The sequence below is a fragment of the Carcharodon carcharias genome, chromosome 1 (assembly GCF_017639515.1).
Source record: "Carcharodon carcharias isolate sCarCar2 chromosome 1, sCarCar2.pri, whole genome shotgun sequence".
NCBI classification, from domain to species: Eukaryota; Metazoa; Chordata; class Chondrichthyes; order Lamniformes; family Lamnidae; genus Carcharodon; species Carcharodon carcharias.
The window spans coordinates 83310944-83328933 of NC_054467.1; the positions used below are offsets into that span (position 1 = coordinate 83310944).

The 17990-nt window shown below is 46.0% G+C and overlaps 1 protein-coding gene across 1 annotated transcript in view; it reads left to right on the forward strand.

The window, feature by feature from the left end:
• Nucleotides 1–17990, forward strand: part of egf (epidermal growth factor) — a 167071-nt gene that overhangs the window by 137957 nt on the left and 11124 nt on the right. Inside the window, exons 21-22 of the mRNA XM_041180324.1 lie at nt 1431–1614; nt 15118–15282. Coding sequence (XP_041036258.1) covers nt 1431–1614; nt 15118–15282 — 349 coding nt within the window. The remainder of the gene's footprint in view (nt 1–1430; nt 1615–15117; nt 15283–17990) is intronic.

Genomic DNA, 17990 nt, shown 5'->3' on the forward strand with positions numbered 1-17990 from the left:
GACTTGGAAATATATCGCCGTTCCTTCACTGTCATTGGGTCAAAAGCCTCAAACTCCCACACTAACAGCACTGTGGATGTACCTACACCACATGGACTGCAGCGGTTCAAGAAGGCAGCTCTTCACCACTTTCTCAAGGGCAACCAGGGATGGGCAATAAATGCTGGCCTAGCCAGCGATGTCCACATCCCATGAATGAATAAAAAAGAATAATTTGTTCAGGTATAGGCTGGGATTTTCCGGCCCCGTCGAGGTGGGACATGCCATAGGAGATTTGGCAGTCCAGCCAAAAGTCTATTGACTTTCAGCGGGAACAGATGATCCCGGCAGTCAGCGGGGCCAGAAAATTACAGAGTCTTATGGCGCCACCACAGCTTGGGTGGGGCTGTAAAATGAAGCAAGCTGCTCAAAAGTCCATTGACTTTGGTGGGACCGTAAAGTTCCTCCCATAGTGTGGGACGGTAAGTAAAATTATTGCCATTTATCAAGATAGTTTTCAAGGGAAAATGTTATACTTCAAGGGAATTCTTTCAGATAGAACCCAAGGCACAAATGTCAGTTCTGATGATTTATAAGATTGGAAGGTGAAAGATTTGGTTATATGTTTTCCATCATTTCAGTTATGTTAGCAAAGAAGTAGATATGAGCATAAAGCAACAACTGTACTCCTGATGATTTTCACAGGCTGAACTTTTGCTTGTGGGAAAACATATGGGTCAGGAATTTCATTGCAGCTGCTCCTGCTGCATTGCTGTGCGTTTGCTGGCAGTTCAACAGAAACTCCATTAATGTGCATACTTGAGATTTCTGCCAGACTTCCTGGGGTATCAGCAGTGGAGCCCAAGTTGCGTTGAGGAATTCCCAGGGATTGTAACCTTTGACAGTTTCTCGTTACTACGGAGAAGTGAATGTATTTTTTAATTCCTTATCAATGTTTTACAAATACTTCAAATGTTTAAATGTTACAGTGAGGATAAGATTATTGATGTAAAATACTTCTTTTGCTTGTTAAGTTAATTAGAGTCCTTCAATTCTCAATCCTATGACCTCCACCACCAATAGATCAAGATCATTAGATACTTGGGAATACCATCTCCAAAATCACAGACCAGCCCATTTGGACCTGATCACCCGCTTACTTGATAGTTGTTACTTATTACTTGTTACTTGATGGTCACTGGGTCAAAATCCTGGAACTCTATGGCTAATAGAATTGCAGGAGCATCTTCATCACATGTAGTGGATTAAGCAGGTGGCTCACCCTCATCTTCTTAAGGACAACTAGCAATGGGCATACATGTCAGTCTCACCAGCGATGCCTACTTTCCCAGAATGAATTAAAGAAACCAGAAGTGCAACATTTTTTTCCAGCAATCATAAGTTCTGTAGTATGGACTTTGCAAGGTATAAAATGTCTATAATTCTTTCAGGTGTGAACAGCTCAGCCTTGCCCACTGATGGTTCGATGGAGACAACTGTCAGGAGCACTACTTTTGAAACAACCACAAACAAGAAAAATATTCACATTGTGAATTGCCCACTTTCGCATAAGGGCTTCTGTCTGAATGGAGGGGTTTGTTTCCATATCCCCGAAATAACAGTGTTTGCATGCAAGTAAGTGAAATCAGCAATTTGTGTTTCAAGCATAAACTGCAGAATAGTATTCTAATAGTTGCACACTAAAGATATCACAAGAAATGTGATTTGAACTATTGAGTGGCAATTGTCCACTCTCATCGGATACAAATTTAAGTTAATTGCAAAAAAAGAAATAGCACCTTTCACAACCTTAGTCTATCCTAAAGCACTGCACAGCCAGTGAAGTACTCTTGAAGTATAGTCACTGTCATAATGTGAGAACACAGCAGCCAATTTGCACACAGTAAGGTCCTACCAATAGTAATGTGGTAATAAATTGATATCTGTTTTAGTGATGTTGGTTGAATGCCAGATATTGGCTACAACACCAGGAGGAACTCATCTGCTCTTCTTTGGATTAGTGCCATTGGATCTTTTCTGTCCACCTGGGAGAACAGATGGAACTTCAGTTTCATGCCTCATTTGTAAAATGGCACCGGTCTCAATGCTGTTCGAAAGCATTAGCCCAGATTTTTGCACTCAATTATATGGAGTACAGCTTGAACCCACAAATTTCTGGCTCAGAAGCAAGAGTGCTACTAGCTGAACCACAGTTGACATCTCACAAAGTGTCCCATGAGACGTTGCATGGGAAAGCATGGGCCTGATTTTACGCTCTCCCGTTGGTGGGTTTGAGGGTTGGTGCGTGGGGCAAGGAAAATCCAGCAGTCAGCCTGCCCGCCCACCCCTTCCCCACTTCACTTTTAGCAGTGATGGGGTTGTCATCAGGTTGCCTGCATACCAGTGGGCCAATTGAAGTCCTTCAGTGGGCAATCAATGCCCACTTAGGGTCCTCATTCTGCCACTGCCAGGCTTTAACTGGAAAGAAACCTTCCTGAGTACATCTTATAAACTCATCCTCAAGGCTATCTTTACCAATTTGATTTGTCCAATCTCTATGAAAATTAAAATTGCCCATGAATATTACAGTACCTTTCTTACAAGACCCCATTATCTCTTGGTTTATACACTGTCCTACAGTGCAGCTACCATCAGGGTATCTATAAACTATCCCCACCAGTGATTTATTTCTCTTGATATTTCCTATCTTCCCCAAACTAATTCTGCGTCTTGATGCTCCGAGCCAAGGTAATTTCTGATTACTATAGCATTCACAAGCTGTATTAACAGAGCTAACCCACCTCCTTTTCCTTTCCTCCTATCTTTCTGAAATGACAAATACCCTTGAATAAAAGCAGAAAATGTTTAGCAGGTCAGGCATTCTGATGAAGAGTAATTGACCCGAAACGTTACCTCTCTTTCTCTCAGCACTTCAGGGCAGTCTGGGGTGGTGAAAGGTGTTATTTCTTTTTTTGCCATCACAGATGCTGTCTGACCTGTTGACTGTTACCAGCATTTTCTGTTTTTATTTCAGACTTTCAGCATCTGCAGTATTTTGCTTTTGAATTACCCTTGAATATTCAGTTCCCAGCTGTAGTCATCTTGCAACCATGTCTCTGTAATATCATATCAGACCCATTTATTTCAATTTTGCTATCAATTCAAAAATCTTGTTACAACTGCTGCATTCAGATAAAGTGCATTGAATTCTGTCTTTTTACTATTTTTCTTTACTTTGACCCTATTTGCTGGTGCACTCTTATGTTTGTATGTTCTGACCCTATCACACTCTGGTTATCATTCTTTGTATTGCTGCCCTGCACTATTGCCTTGTCCTTTCTCATTAACTTTCTAAATCTCCCCCCATGTGAACCTCCCCCACCCTACTCCACTATTTAGTTAAACACTCTCTCTACAGCCCTAGGTATACAATTCGCCAGGGCACTGATCCAGCAAGGTTCAAGTGAAGGCCATTCCAATGGTACAGCTCCTTCTTTCCCCAGTACTGGTGCCAGTGGCCCAGGAATCAAAACCCATTTCTCCCACACCAATCTCTGATCTTTCTTATCCTAGGCCATTGCAGGTAGTAATCCAGAGAATATTACGTTTGCGGCTCTGTTTTTTAATTTAGCCCCGAGCTGCTCATACTCCATCAGCAGTACCTCTTTCTTAATTCTACCTATGTTGTTAGTACCCACGTGGACCACAACAACTGGATCCTTCCCCTCCCATTCCAAGTTCCCCTCCAGCCCAGAGAAGATGCCCTTAATTCTGGATCTGGGCAGGCAACACAGCCTCTGGGACTATTAAGTCAGTATAATTTATTGAAGTCTATTTCAGTGAATTTTAAATCAAGTTAGTCACAGGTAATTGTGATTCCATACGCTTATTAAGAATACTTAATTTTTGTGATAAACCCATGTTCAGCTGTATTAATAAAACTGCACTGGGTGACCACTCTCTAAATACAATTTCCAGATTGTGTCTTTATGTTATGAAAGCCTATTAGATTTTGAGAAAATACTCCTTACAACCAAGAGAAACAAAGAGAAAGGATAGCCCAGCAAGGCTGCTTGCCCCCATCAAGGCAAGCGGCCAATCAGGCTCATTAGGTGCCTAGTTAATGATAGTTAAAGATGGCTGAATGACCGTCTGGATGCTTGTGCAGCCAAAGGCTGTCCTGAAGACTGATTTCCACCCCTGGCCCCTCCCCACCACCACCACGACCAACCCCACACCCCTCCCCATCTATTGTGGTGGCTTGGCTACATTTTCTATTCTTTTAATTCAAATTTTGAAAATGTTCGTGTGTGCACCTTCACGTTGAAGCGCCCTCTGAGTTACTTACCCTTTACTGCAGCCTGCTGCTCCTTTCAAGCTGAAAGGCCTTTGATTGGCTCTCCAGCGACACAAGCCTGACTGGTGCCCTTAATTGGACGGGGAACCTGTCTCCATGCCAATGAAGGGGGTGACCCAGTCACAATTGCAATGAGTGACTGTTTCCACCCCACCCCAGGACCCAGGAACAGTCCCAGCTCCTTTCTCCCACATCCAAAGTGAAAATTCAGCCCAGAGTTTGAGAAACAATCTGATTCTGGGTAATTTTGACATTTAACGTTAGCTTAAAATAGGCAATACAGATTTAGCCATGGAGCTGAGCAGTGAACAAATTGATATTGGCCGGTTTACACACTATTACCCAAAGTCAAAATTACCCCCATCGTTACTGCACCTTTCTTGGTAGATCACACACACGTTTACAGGAAAAGCAAAAGAAAAGCACGGTGAAAAATTGTGAGCTATGGAAAGAACCTTAAGTTGAATGTGGACCATGGATTCCAGACTCATATGCATCAGTCGAGTTGGTGAAAGCTGATTTAAAAGAAACTAAAATTCACTAGAGGGCAGTGTTGCCACATGAAGTTTATTTTGGCAGATAGTACAAGGTAAGGCAAACTGAAGAGATTGGGAATAAAAGCAGAGAATGCTAGAACTACTCGACAAGTCAGGCAGCATCTGTGAATTTTGTCTGAAGTGATTGGGCTCTGAATCTGACAGGGTCTCAATAAAATGAAGTTCTGATCAATCAGAAAGGGAAAGAGGGCAAAGTGTGACTTTCTGAAAATGGTTGTTTACGCCACTCCTCTGGGAGGGTTGGGGTGGGTAAGGGGTGTTCTGCCAATCTCCTTCCCTGTCAGCCTGTTACAGGAAGAACTATGGTCTGGCCTGGAAGCAGGTCGTTCTGTACCCTCTTCACAGGAGGTGCATGTAGAAACTTTTGAACTGTTTTCCTTTTAATATGCCACTGAAAATGATGCACTAAACAAACATTACCAGGTCAACAATATTAACATTTCATATTGGGCTAAAGCTACGTGATTAAACTGTCCAATTAAAGTAGTCCCAACAGTCAACATATCGCAACAAGCAACAATTTGTACTTATATAGTGCCTTTAATGTAGAAAAATATGTCAAGGTTTTTCAGGGAACTATAAGATGATAAAAATGGACGCTGAGCAAATAGAACCCCAATTTCCATCAGGACTGGCAAACAGGAATCAGGCGGGAAGATGGGACTGAGGAGTGGGCTAGGTGAACACCAAACTGCCCTCCCACCCCCCTGACATCAGTAGTGTGAGGTGCGGTGATTTTAACTCTGACCCGCTCATCTATAACCTGCTGCCCAGCTGCCTACCTAAAGCAGGCAAGAAACAACAGCTGTTCAGTGAGCGCAACTCAACATTCAGACAGCAAGATGACATCGGTCATCACCAAAGGCACAATTATCAGTAACAAAGTAATGGCCTAGATCTTGTGGTCAGTGGTGAAGAAACATACTCACCACTTACCTCAAAGAGAGCTGCTCACAAAGAGTTAGCAATCTCTGTGACGCGGATTTCCTCTTTCCCGATGGCAATTTGAGTCTGGTGTCAATTCAAGGGGATCTCCAGGTGTGCAGCAGCAGGGCAAGCAGCCAATCACATTGACATATTCTTACGAATAACAAACCAACAATCAAAAGCACTGAACAGCACCAGTTTTAATTTAAACTTTTAGATAGCAAAATAAATGATAATCGGATTAAGGAAGAAGTTAAAACATATCTAAAAAATAAAAATATTGGGCTAGAAATTCATTTGTTTTGATTTTCAGGCACGAGATTTTAAATTCATAGCATTCAAGATGGACAACACACAAATTTGTGTACTCACCTCATCTAAATGATCATGGCGCTGGCTGGGTCTGAACACTGCCAATGAGTTCTGCATGCAACAGGAGGCCCTGGATGAGTTGTTCACAGACCATGTGGTACAGGCAACTGTTCTTGTTAAATGCAGGCTGCTTCTTAAAAGGATGTTCACAAAAGAATTGCTGCAATGGCAATTCTTGGAAATGGGACATCCAGGGAAGCCAACAGATCCATAGTGTGGAAGCAACACTGGAGACATCAGTATGCAGGCAGGCAGGAGGAGGCAGGCCATGTTCCTACAAGAGGGCCAGGAGACCCTCAAGAACCATCCTCAGAAGGGAGTGGGAGCAGGTAGCCAAGCAGGTCAGCTCCTGGAGTCTGGACCCAAGGAACTTGCAGGAGTATCACAAGAGGTTTAGTGCAGCTCTTCCTGCATCCACTTACCTCCAGCTATTCACCTATGGCAGGCATATCACCCAAACACAGTGCTACAGAATCACTGACACACTACCCTCCCTCCTATAGGAAAGGGTGGCACACAATAAAAGGGAAGCAGAGCAGAGGAGGCAGGGAATCATGAACGCACGCATCTCCTGGTCCCTACAGAAGAGATAGTTCTACGTATCATGGTGTCAGCTGTGATGTGGCTCATGGTATCTGGTGTCGCTGAGAACATTGAAGATGACAGTACGTTTTTCTCTAAGGATCCTTGTCAACTTGCAATACACTCTCATCCTGCTCTCTGACGTGTTAAGCAAGCTGCTGTCGGTGTGACTGTTGGCCTCCTCCTTCCCAACCCTACTTACATTCTCTGAAAACAACTTTCTCCTTCTGAGATCATGCAGGATCCAAGAATCCATGAACTGTCCTCACAGAAGCCCCAAGAGGAGGAATGAAGAGGAACAGCACTGCGCTGATGTACCACTCAGCCACCAACTCAGATAATGGCACTGCATGTATCTTAGAGGTTGGTATAGAGTTGGGCTCAACACAGGATCAGCAGGCAGTAGTAAAGGATGATTTGTTTGTAAGTTGACTGGAGGATGAGCTTGCAGACGAGTTCTACTGGAGAGCACTCAGCTGAGGACCTGAATGAGGCAGCATACAGGAGAACGCTGATGACCATTTCCACTGAGGTGCTGGGTGCATTAGCAGGCCAACCAGGCAGCCTTCTGTCACTGTCAAGGAGCATGGAGGAGTCTGGCTCCAACTTGGCAGAGGACATCATGCAGAGATTTTTCTCTCAGTAGCCCCTGCTTCGCCTCCCTGTCATTCTGCGTACCTTAGAGACACTGTAACTGCAGCCCCCATTACTGTTGCAGCCTTTATGTGAACATGGTCACCAAATCCTTTGCCCTCTCCCTGAGGATGGGCAACACTCTCTAGCAAATGCAGGAACTCACCAAAACTCCTCCAAAAACATCCTAAAGTACTTTCAGACACTTTACAATGGAAAAAGTTCCAAAAATTTAACTGACCTGTAACCAGGTGCCTTGCCCTTTATAATGTGACTGCAGAGCTCAGCTTGCTGCTTCACAATTCTTTTTTATGATTAGACAACATACCTGTATGGTCCAAATTTGGGATTTGGTGTCACATCTATAAGAGGTTCTGTTCCCTCCCTCATTACAGTGAGTCTTGGACCCTGGAATTACAAGAACAAAATACACGCCAACCGGTTTTGGCTCAATCTTAAATTCGTTAGTTTATTAAACTAATAAAATCCCAGAACAAACTCCTTTATGATTTGACTGAAAGTTGCAATCACCCACACGGCTGGTTGTTCGTGTTGTTGGCTGTAGGCCTGGATCTGGAGATGACTGGTCCCCGTCTTCTTCACCTGACTGCAGTCCCCACACTTCGATGTTGTCCATTCTTATAGTGTTCCAGTCTCACTATCATACACCTGGGCCTCAGCATAGATTCAGTTAACAGGTGCTGGATCACCTGGTCTTCCGTACCTCTTTATCTTGCTCTTTCAATCTCCTGAGCTATGCAGAACTGCAAGGTCAAAGACAATTCCTTATCTCCTCCCAGAATGTAAGGGCCAGAACCTTTCAGCCCCATTGGCATCGGACATCATGGCAGGCGAGGAATGTGATGAGAAGGCCAAAAATCAGTTTCAAGGTGGCGTGAAAGCACAACGGGATCATCCGATGGTGTCCACCATGGCGGAACGCGAATCCCGCTGGATGCCAGCATGAACCCGCTCTGCATCCCGCTAATGGATGCAAAGTAAGGCCCGACTGGAATCGTGCCCCACGCTAGATTTACCGTTATGCCGGTGGGAAAACACATCAGTCCAGGACACGTCTGGACAAGTGTGACGTGCAGAAGTCAGGACTTCTTTTAAATTCATTTATGGGATGTGGGCATCGCCGGCTGCGCAAGCATTTATTGCCCATCCCTAATTGCCTTTGAGAACTGAGTGACCCTTTTTTTAAAGAGTCAACCAAATTGCTGTGAGTCTGAAGTCACATGTAGGCCAGACCAGGTAAAGATGGCAGATTTCCTTCCCTAAAGGACATTAGTGAACCAGATGGGTTTTTGCAACAATCAACAATGGTGATCATCATTAGACTTTTAATTCCAGATTTTTAATTGAATTCAAACTCACCATCTACTATGGTGGGATTCAAACCCTGTAACATTACCCTGGGTCTCTGGAGTAATAGTCTCGGGTTAATAACACTACGCCACCCCAAGGCTCTTACCATTAGGGTCTTGCTCTGATCACAGATATCCAAGGAAAAGAAAGATACTGGAGCCCTACAGCTACCGGGCCCTAGAGGAACACATGCATTGCATGCTGGGTGGATTCTCATGGACATGGCTTTCCTGTGAACAAGCGCATGGAAGATGGGAGGCCTCCATTGATGCCTCGGGTCTGTTTCGGTACACCACTGTCTTCACAATGGGCTGCTATGGATGATTGGTGATGGGGTGAGACGAAGGTCCAGCTGTGAGTGGGAGAGGAAGGTGAACTAGCGGGTTGGGATGGGAGAGGAGGGTGAGGTTAGGGGCGGGGGTGATGTTGGGAAGGGGGGAACGAAGGTGTCAGGGATTGAGTTTGGGAGAGGAGGTGAAGATGTTGGGGGTGCTAAGGTTGGGTAGGGGGAGGAGAGAGTATGGGGGAGGAGGGTGTAACAGGTGAGAATGCGGCAAGTAGGGAAGTAGATGTAAAGGGGGAGGATGTTGTAAGGGAAGGAGTTCAGAGTGGGGAAGGAGTGTGGAGGAGGGGCGGAATCTGGGGGGAAGGAGAAGTTTGGAAGGGGGAAGTAGTTCTGAGGGGAGAAGGTGACTAGTGGGAAGGAAGGAGTTCGGAGGAGCGAACGAGTAAAGAGGGGATGGCTAGGTGAGTGTGCAAGGGAGGGGTCTGTGGAGTCAATGACTGCCTCCTGGGGAGCAAACTGAGACCAGGCATGGTAGAAGGGAATGGTGAGTATGAGAAGGTGCAGAATGACCCAGAAGGGAAGGGATGATAGGGTACATCGGTAGTGGTAGAAGGGACAGCATAGGTGGTTGGTGGGGACTCAGAGGCAGACACGGACCCTGGGGTTGGGAAGGAAGAGCTCAGGGAGGTCGACGTGGATGGGGGTTGGGATTTTCAGGAAGTTAGGGAACGTGTACGTTCACCTGGACATCCTGAAAAGAAAAGGATTTGGGTTGCTAAGTGACAGAGGGGAGGTGGGAGGTGATGCCGAGGGGTCAACGTTGATAGAGGAAAGGACATAGGTGACTGGGGAGGGGAAAGAATGGGGGAGCTGAGCAAAAACATGATGGCTATCATTTTTCTCATCGAAAGTGAGCGGAGCCTTGTGTTGGATAAGCACAGATGCTGCTTGGGAGTGCGGTCAGTGGGTGGGCAGAGATGCAGGTCGGCTCAGATGGACAACTGAAGGAGAACCCCAGCAGGCAGCATTGAAAATGCTCTGGACATTGAGATATGTGAGGGAGGAAGGCTCCGCATGCATGTGAGACAGCTTGCATGAGGCTCCAAAAGGCTCCACCACACACACATTTCTCCTTCCAGAATCACTTATGGTCTGGCTGTGTGCAGCTGAACTGCTCATGGGGTAATGCAGGAGGAAGACCTGTGAGACTGTCAATGAAGCTGAAAGACACTATTACACATTATTCAGTGAAAGTGAATATACTCTCAGATTATAAAGTGACAAAATGTGTTCACTCATGCAACCATTTGTGACCAGAAATTCTTAACTTTTCTAGGCCTACCACTTATCTAGGTGCTGCCCTGACATCCACAGCAGGGGTGGAGACAGCCTGTGCAATGGCTGGCCCTGTTGCCACTGATGACTTTGGCATGTGTCCTCTGGAGAACCAAGGCCTTGAGGACCACAGATTGCTTTGGCTGTCCTCCTGTGAGCCAGCTGCTCACTCAGCGGTGGCAGAGGACAAGGTTCAGGGGGTCACAAGCAAAGGGGACTTTCAGGGAGAGGACAGTGTCTGAGATTCCTCCTGCCACTGCTGCTCCCTTCAGATGTCCAAAGGCCCCAGCCTGACTCCAGGGCAAGGAGCAGTCAGAGAGACATCAAGGTGCCTTGTTTCCCTCTCGCGTTACCACTGCAGGAAGTCACCCATGGAGTGCAGTTCTACATGCATCTCCACATTCTGCTGGACCAGGTTCTCCATGGTGTCCGCTATCTTTATTATGGAGACCTCCATGCGCGCTCATGTGGGCATCACTTCATCAGAGAGCAGGCGGACGCACTCTGCCAACTCGCGTGCCACTGTGTTGAGGGTTTCCAACAGCTCTGCATGATGCTCCCCCACCTTCTGCTGACTCTCCACGATGAGTTGGAAGGCCGAATCCAGAGACTCGTCATCTGACTCAGACCTCACAGATGCCTCTTCCCCAGCAGTCATCTGTGTGCCAGGGAGCTCAGTTGAACCTGCCTCCTCCTGCTGTGGACATGTGTCCATGTGGTAACCACCAGATTGTGAACCCGAGCTTGATCTAGATCTAGGTCCCACCAAGGTGTATGTCTCTCTGCTGGTCAGGATGTGGGTAAGCACTGTGACGGGTCTTCCAGGCTGCTTATTTCCAGCTCTTCAATGGAGGAGGAGTCATCTTCGCTGGAGGTGAGGACCTGGATGGAGCTGGGGAACTGGCTGGCTGAGGGCGTCAGTCACTAGGCAGAGCTCCCTGTGAACCAAAGTAGAGATAATTAGTGCATGGCAGCAGAGTCAAAAGCTGGAGAGCGTGCACTCACAGTTCAGTTCAGAGAGGGATGATGGGTGCAGGGTCCTCACGTGGGTGTTCGCCACCTACCTCACCATCGCCACAGGCACGGTCCAGACCTCACCAGCCAGCACGATGGCACACTCCTCAAAGTGAATGAGGGGGCCTAATGTGGACCACTCCACCCCTAGTCTGGGGCCTCTCCCTGCTGATGTCAGTCATCTTCTCCAGCATGAAAACAGATGGAGAGAGTGTGAGCAGGACACATGGCACTGCATGGAATGTTTGTGTGGTTAGCGGAGTCATGGACAGGATGAGGACGCGAGCTTGAGGGAGCATGAGGCTGATAGAGATTTGAGGGTGTGTGTGAGAGTTAGTGGTGTTGCCCCTTGAGGTGTGAGATCCCTGTGGATGTGTATTGGGTTTGTGAGTGTGTGAGTTGAGGGTGATGATGTGGTTGGCTTACCCTGGTTGAACAGATGAGAGCATTTATCCTCTTTCTGCACTGGATGGCTGACCTCCTCTGTGCTCCAGTGGCATTGACTGCCACTGCTACCTTCTCCCAGGCCAGATTAGTGACCCAGGCCAGATTGGTGACTCTGGTGGACCTCCTGCAGCCAGAGTGGGGATAGAGGGCAATCGCAGTTGCTTTCCACTATGTCTCAGCATGTGCCCCAGAGAGGCATAATTAAATTTGGGGGCTGCCGTCTTCTTTGCTTTCAGGCCATCTGTCACCTGGAGCAGTCCAGGTCTGAAGACAGCAAGTAGGCATGCATTCTGATGTGCTTTAAACATGGCCCCCGGAGCGAAGAAGCGCTGAGGTCACAGCGTGGTGGGCAAATCCAGCCCGCCCTCCAGCGATCTGGCATTTTCCCCATGAATGCATAATTATTGAGGTGGGACGTACTGGGAGTGGGACAATATGGTGCGAGAAGCTGTCATGTGGCTGGCAGATAAAACGTCCTTTTTCCCACCCGCTACCACACTTTGTACAAATCTGAGACGATTCCGCCCAAGGTGATATCCCTCATGGTGATGGGCGCTTAGCTCATAGCATTGTTCCAATGTTAATTCTTCTTCCATTGTTGCCAGGAACTGATGGGGATTCATAATTGCAGTTAAATTATAGCATTGTCCAATTGTTAATGCTCTCCAAACCAATTAGGAGTCAGAGTTTCAGTTAACTCATTCTTGCTGTGCATCAAGTTTAGCTGTTTCATGTCCTCCACATCAGCCAGTTGTGCTTTGTTACACAAGGATAGTACCAAATTCAATGTGTTTTGGTGCAAGCAGAGCATACACTTGTGTGCACCAATATCCCTGGAGAATGCTGCACCACATCTATGAATTTCACCCCCATTGTTTTAATGTTTTGTTACAATGGAGAAAATTTAACACCACGAATATAAAATTGGCTTTTCAGGGCCGGTGAGGGTGTATAGCTATATCTCTGAAGTTAGTACATGCTAAAAACCCAGTGACACCACATTCAACAAGAAGTAACCACTTCACAGGTTTTTACAGTGTGACTAACAATGTAAAAATGGAGTTTCTGTCAATTCACTGATTGTTTAGGTATCGCACACTGTAGGGTCCTCAACTGTGAGTTTTCACGTTATTCTTTGCATGTGCAGACTCCCCGAAGCTTCTGTTAGTTTCAGCGGAGTAATGACAGTGAACGCTGACAATTTCATGATCATTACCAATTCAAAATCCAGGCCAATGTCATTTGTCCCATTTCAGCTCCTCCTGACCACATAAGGAAAGTAAAACACAATTTCCTTGTTTGAAGCTCTTCTGGGCCGAGGTCCTCTTCCCATTGTTGTCAACTGGCGGGAAAGCCACAGAGGCTTTCACATTCAACCAATATTACAGTTCATGTTCTGATGAGCTTATTGGATCTTGATCTGTATATTTAGACTATGCCCTGTTACCTTTGGCCAGATGTCCTCGCTGCCTACTCAAAAGAGTACGTTACAATAGAAGACACAGGATCACTGTAGGATATCATCAGGCAAACCCCCCAGTGATTTTAACTTCCCACCATTCCTGGCTCCCTGTCAGCAACATAAATTTTTAAAATTGGACATTTAGTTTTCCTTTTAGCCTATGTGATTAACTTTGTTGAAGTTACAAATATCTTGTGCGCTCTTCCAATGGTAAGTGCACCAATCGATAAACCAACAGGAAAGGGAGAAAAGGGAGAAAATGCAAAAGAGATAAAAAAAAAGTAAAGGGAAACCAATATGTGGATTGCACCTCTGCGGATGTCCTCCTGCTCATCCACTGCTACTTCAGTAGAAGGGCATGGAAACACAAAAATGTCATTTATCCCATTTTGAAAAGAAAACTTACATTTATATTGTGCCTTTCACAACCTCGGTTTGTGCCAAAGCTCTTTTCAATCAGTAAAGTGCTTTTGAAGTGTCATCCCTGTTGTAATATAGGAAGTGCGACAACCAATTTGTGCACAGCAAGCTCCCACAAACAGCAAAGAAATAAATGTCCAGATAATTTACTGTTAGTTGGCAGATAATTAATAACTAGTACACAGGGTAGAATGGCCCTGCTCTTATACAAAATAGTACCATGAGGTCTTTTGCATCCACCTGAGAGACCCTAAGTTTAACATCTCATCCGAAAGACTGCACTTCCGGCAGTGCAGTGTTCATTTTTTAAGAGGTTTCTACAACCCTCTTGTCATAAATACGGTGGAGAAGCAGGAATGTGCTTACAGAGGATCATACCCTGGCGTTTTATCAGAGTTATGGTGACTTCAGAGGGTAGCATGCTGGGGTTGACTACACATCAGTAGCAAAACAATATTGTAAATGTTGATGCAACATTTGTCAACTCATTCATGTATTTTATAAATACAGGGAACCATAGTAAGATTATATACATCGTAGAAGAATGGATGGTCAACAGTGAATTATAGAGATGCATTCATTTTGTGATGTGCGAGAATAGAGAGCCAGCATCACATTTCAACTAGAGGGTGAAAAATTACAAGAAAGAAATTGCAAATTCCAAACTTGTTGATGACATGGATATGGATTTTTGAAAAGCAATGTGATAAATGAGAAATTAGGAGACAGCCACGGGGCAATCGCTCTGTACCCATCCATGCTGGTATAATGCCCCTGCAAGTTCTACATTAGGCCTCAACTGTATCAAACCACCAGGCCGTCACATCAATCACTGACCTTGTTGCAGCTCGTTGATAGGGGTGATGGAGGCTGGCTGTGAAAACACTGGCGGGGACAAGTCAATTGGAAGGTTGCAAGCATGGGATAGCAGCACCTACAGTAGTGTTGTGGAGCAGGGATGGTCACTCCTGCTCCTCCAGGCTCCACGTTCAGGTAATGAACTAAAACATATCTGCCCTTTGGGCTCTTTTAAGGGCTGCTGGTGAGGCCGTTGTAGATCCAAAAAGACAACTTGGTTTTCGTCCAACTTGGCATCAGTGTCCTTAAACAAACATTATGACCCTGTGTAGCATAATCAAGAGGCCTAACACCCGCTTCAAATTAGGCATGCGGGCAATTTTGCATACTTGCAGGGAGATCAGGAAGAGGATTCGACTGTTCAGAATTGGTCCCTCTAATGCTGAGCTTGTGGCAGAAGTCAAACGTGAGACAAATTAATTTCTACCGCATTAGTCATACATGAACTATATTTTTTACCATGGGGAACAGCTATTCAGTATTCTCTATCATAAATAGTTTTCTGTCATTTCAATAGCTGTCTCAAAGGCTACATGGGAGAACGGTGTGAGTACAGCGACTTACAGTGGTGGGAACTACATCGTGTTGAGGAAGAGAAGAGACGTAATGTGGTTATAGCTGTATGCATAATAGTGTTAATCTGCCTGCTGTCAGTGGGAGCTTGCGTTACATACTGCTACAGGTGAGTCTAACTGGACAATGTACACTAGGGCACCGCAACTGTTTTATAAAAAAGAAATATGTTAGTGAACTGTGTTTAAACTGGGATTCAAACTACATCAAAGAGTTAGTTCTGGTCATGTCCACCCCTGCAATGGAGTAGACAAAGGTGGAATTACTGCCTGCAGGCTCACTACCCGCACACTTATCGCACACCTTTAAAAACCCTACATGACAGGAATGGGGGCAGGAATCCTGGAATTGGGTCAGACCCGCTATTTTTAAATCCCACCCAACTCCGTTCTGACATGGACGGAGACATGAAAATCCTGTCGCTGGTGTGGAATGCCTACACTGCTGGGAGTTCACACAGAGGTGGGAATGGAATGTTTTGGCACTGCAATAAAAGAACGCAGCAGACATTTAAAAAGATGTGGCCACAGGTGCATGGGAGTTGCTTTTTACAGCTGCTAATAGTCAGCAGAGAACTAAAATGGAAGGTAGCTAAAGGGAAGGAAAATCACTCAGAAGCAAAACCATTTTGCTTGGGATAAATCTCCAAGTGCAAAAATATGTGTTTGGCGAACAGAGAATATGTAGGCAGGAAACAGGGTGTGACCTAATGATGTATTTATGCTGTACAGGAGCACCTTTGATAGATGGCTGCATAAAGTAGATCTAAAAATGATTTGCCTTGGTTGACACTCCAGAGTATCTTTCATAGAGGAGTGCAATAGAACATGCCTGGCAGGAGGTGGTACCTAGGATCAATCTGAATCATTGCCCACTGAACATGGAAACAGTTGCAGGAACAATGACAAGCCTTATCATCAGTGTCCTTAAACAAACATTATGACCCTGTGTAGCATAATCAAGAGGCCTAACGCCGGCTTCAAATCAGGCATGCTGGCCATTTTGCATACTTGCAGGGAGAGCAGGAAGAGGATTCAACTGTCCAGAATTGGTGCCTCTAATACTGAGTTTGTGGCAGAAGTCAAATGTGAGACAAACTAATTTCCACTGCATTAATCGTACATGAACTTTATTTTTTACCATGGGGTACAGATATTCCATATTCTCTATCATAAATAGTTTTCTGTCATTTCAATAGCTGTCTCAAAGGCTACATGGGAGAATGACGCGAGTACAGCAACTTACAGTGGTGGAGGCTACATAGAAAGCTGCATAGAATCATACAAACATAGAATGGATCCAGCACAGAAGGAAGCAATTAGCCCGACATGTCCATGCCTGCTCTCTGCAAGAGCAACTCAGCTGGTCCCACATCTCCGCCCTTTCCTTTGGTTCTGTAGCTAAGTTTCCTTTTGAAATCCATGATTGAGTCTGCCTCCAACACACTTTCAGGCAGTAATCACTCATTACATTTGAAAAGGTTTTCCTCATGTTATTGTTAGTTCTTTTGCCAATTACCTTGCATCAGTGTCTTCTAGTTCTCTAGCCTTCCGTTAACGGGAGTGATCTCTTTCTGACTGCTGTGTCTAGACCCCTCATGATTTTGAACACCTCTATCATATCTCTAAGTTCCTCTGTTCCTGCACTCCCTTTAGAATTGTACTCTTTGGGTGGAATTTTCCGTTCCCCCCCCCCCACCCCGGTGGCAGGTTGAGGGGAGCCAAAAAATCAGGATCCCACTGGCGTAAAATGACAGTGAGAATGTGCACTCCTTCCCATCATGGCGGGTTGCCATTCCTGCCAGGGGCCAGTGTGAAACTGCTTTGTATCCCATTCATGGGACGCAGATAAGGGCCTGACCGCAATTTTCCCCCCTGCCCAATCATCTGCGCCGCCAGTGGGATTTCACGCTGGTCCAGAACACATCCGGATCAACATGGTGAGCACTTGTCGGGACATACCTGAAGAAGACTGAAGCCTGCAGAGAATGGGATGCAGGCCTCCAGCAACCATGGACCCTGGAACATCACGTGCAGCAGTGGGTGAGTGGAGCATCAACCATGTGGATCTTCTCTGTGCAGCAGCTCCCAGGAAGTGGATCTTCAAGTTAAAGGTGGACGGCTGCAGGAGGTACTGTTGGGCAGTGATAGTCTGTGCTAGGGGGTGCGGGGATTAGATGGGAAGAGAGGAGTTAAGAGGTGAGGCGAATGTAGAGGCCTAGAGGGGGGCATAATCATTGGGGGTGGTGGGGGTGAGAGAGAGATTCTGTGAGGTCATGGAATGGATGAGGTGTTATGGGGTGAGAGTGTGGGAAGAGCAGCGCTGGAGTGCGGGTGGGGACAGTGTGGAGGTTGGTGGTATGTTGTGCAGGTGGAATGGGCATGGGGGGAAGAGGGGAAAAGGGTTCAGAGGAAGTGGTCTGTGGCGTCAACTGATGAGTCCTGGGGGGTCATACTCAGGGAATTGGTAATAGGAAGGGATAATGAGTGTTAAAGGGGTCAGTGGGAGCTGGTAGGGTTCAGACATGACAGTTGAAGGGGCACTGAGGGTTTTTGGAGGGAATACGGAAGGAGAAGTGGATTCTGGGGTTTGGTAAGATGAGGGGGCAGATCTACAGTCATGGGGGTGGACTGCTCGGGCAGGTAGGGGGTGTCAACGTTCACCTGCACAGGATGGACGGTGATGGGGCAGGTTGAAAGGTGACTGTGGGAAGGTCAATATTACAACTGAAGGTCAATGGTTATGGGGGGAGGGTGTGGGCCAAGGGAGTGAGGTAAAGGTATTTGACTGCACTTCAAAGGTCATAACAACTCTGGC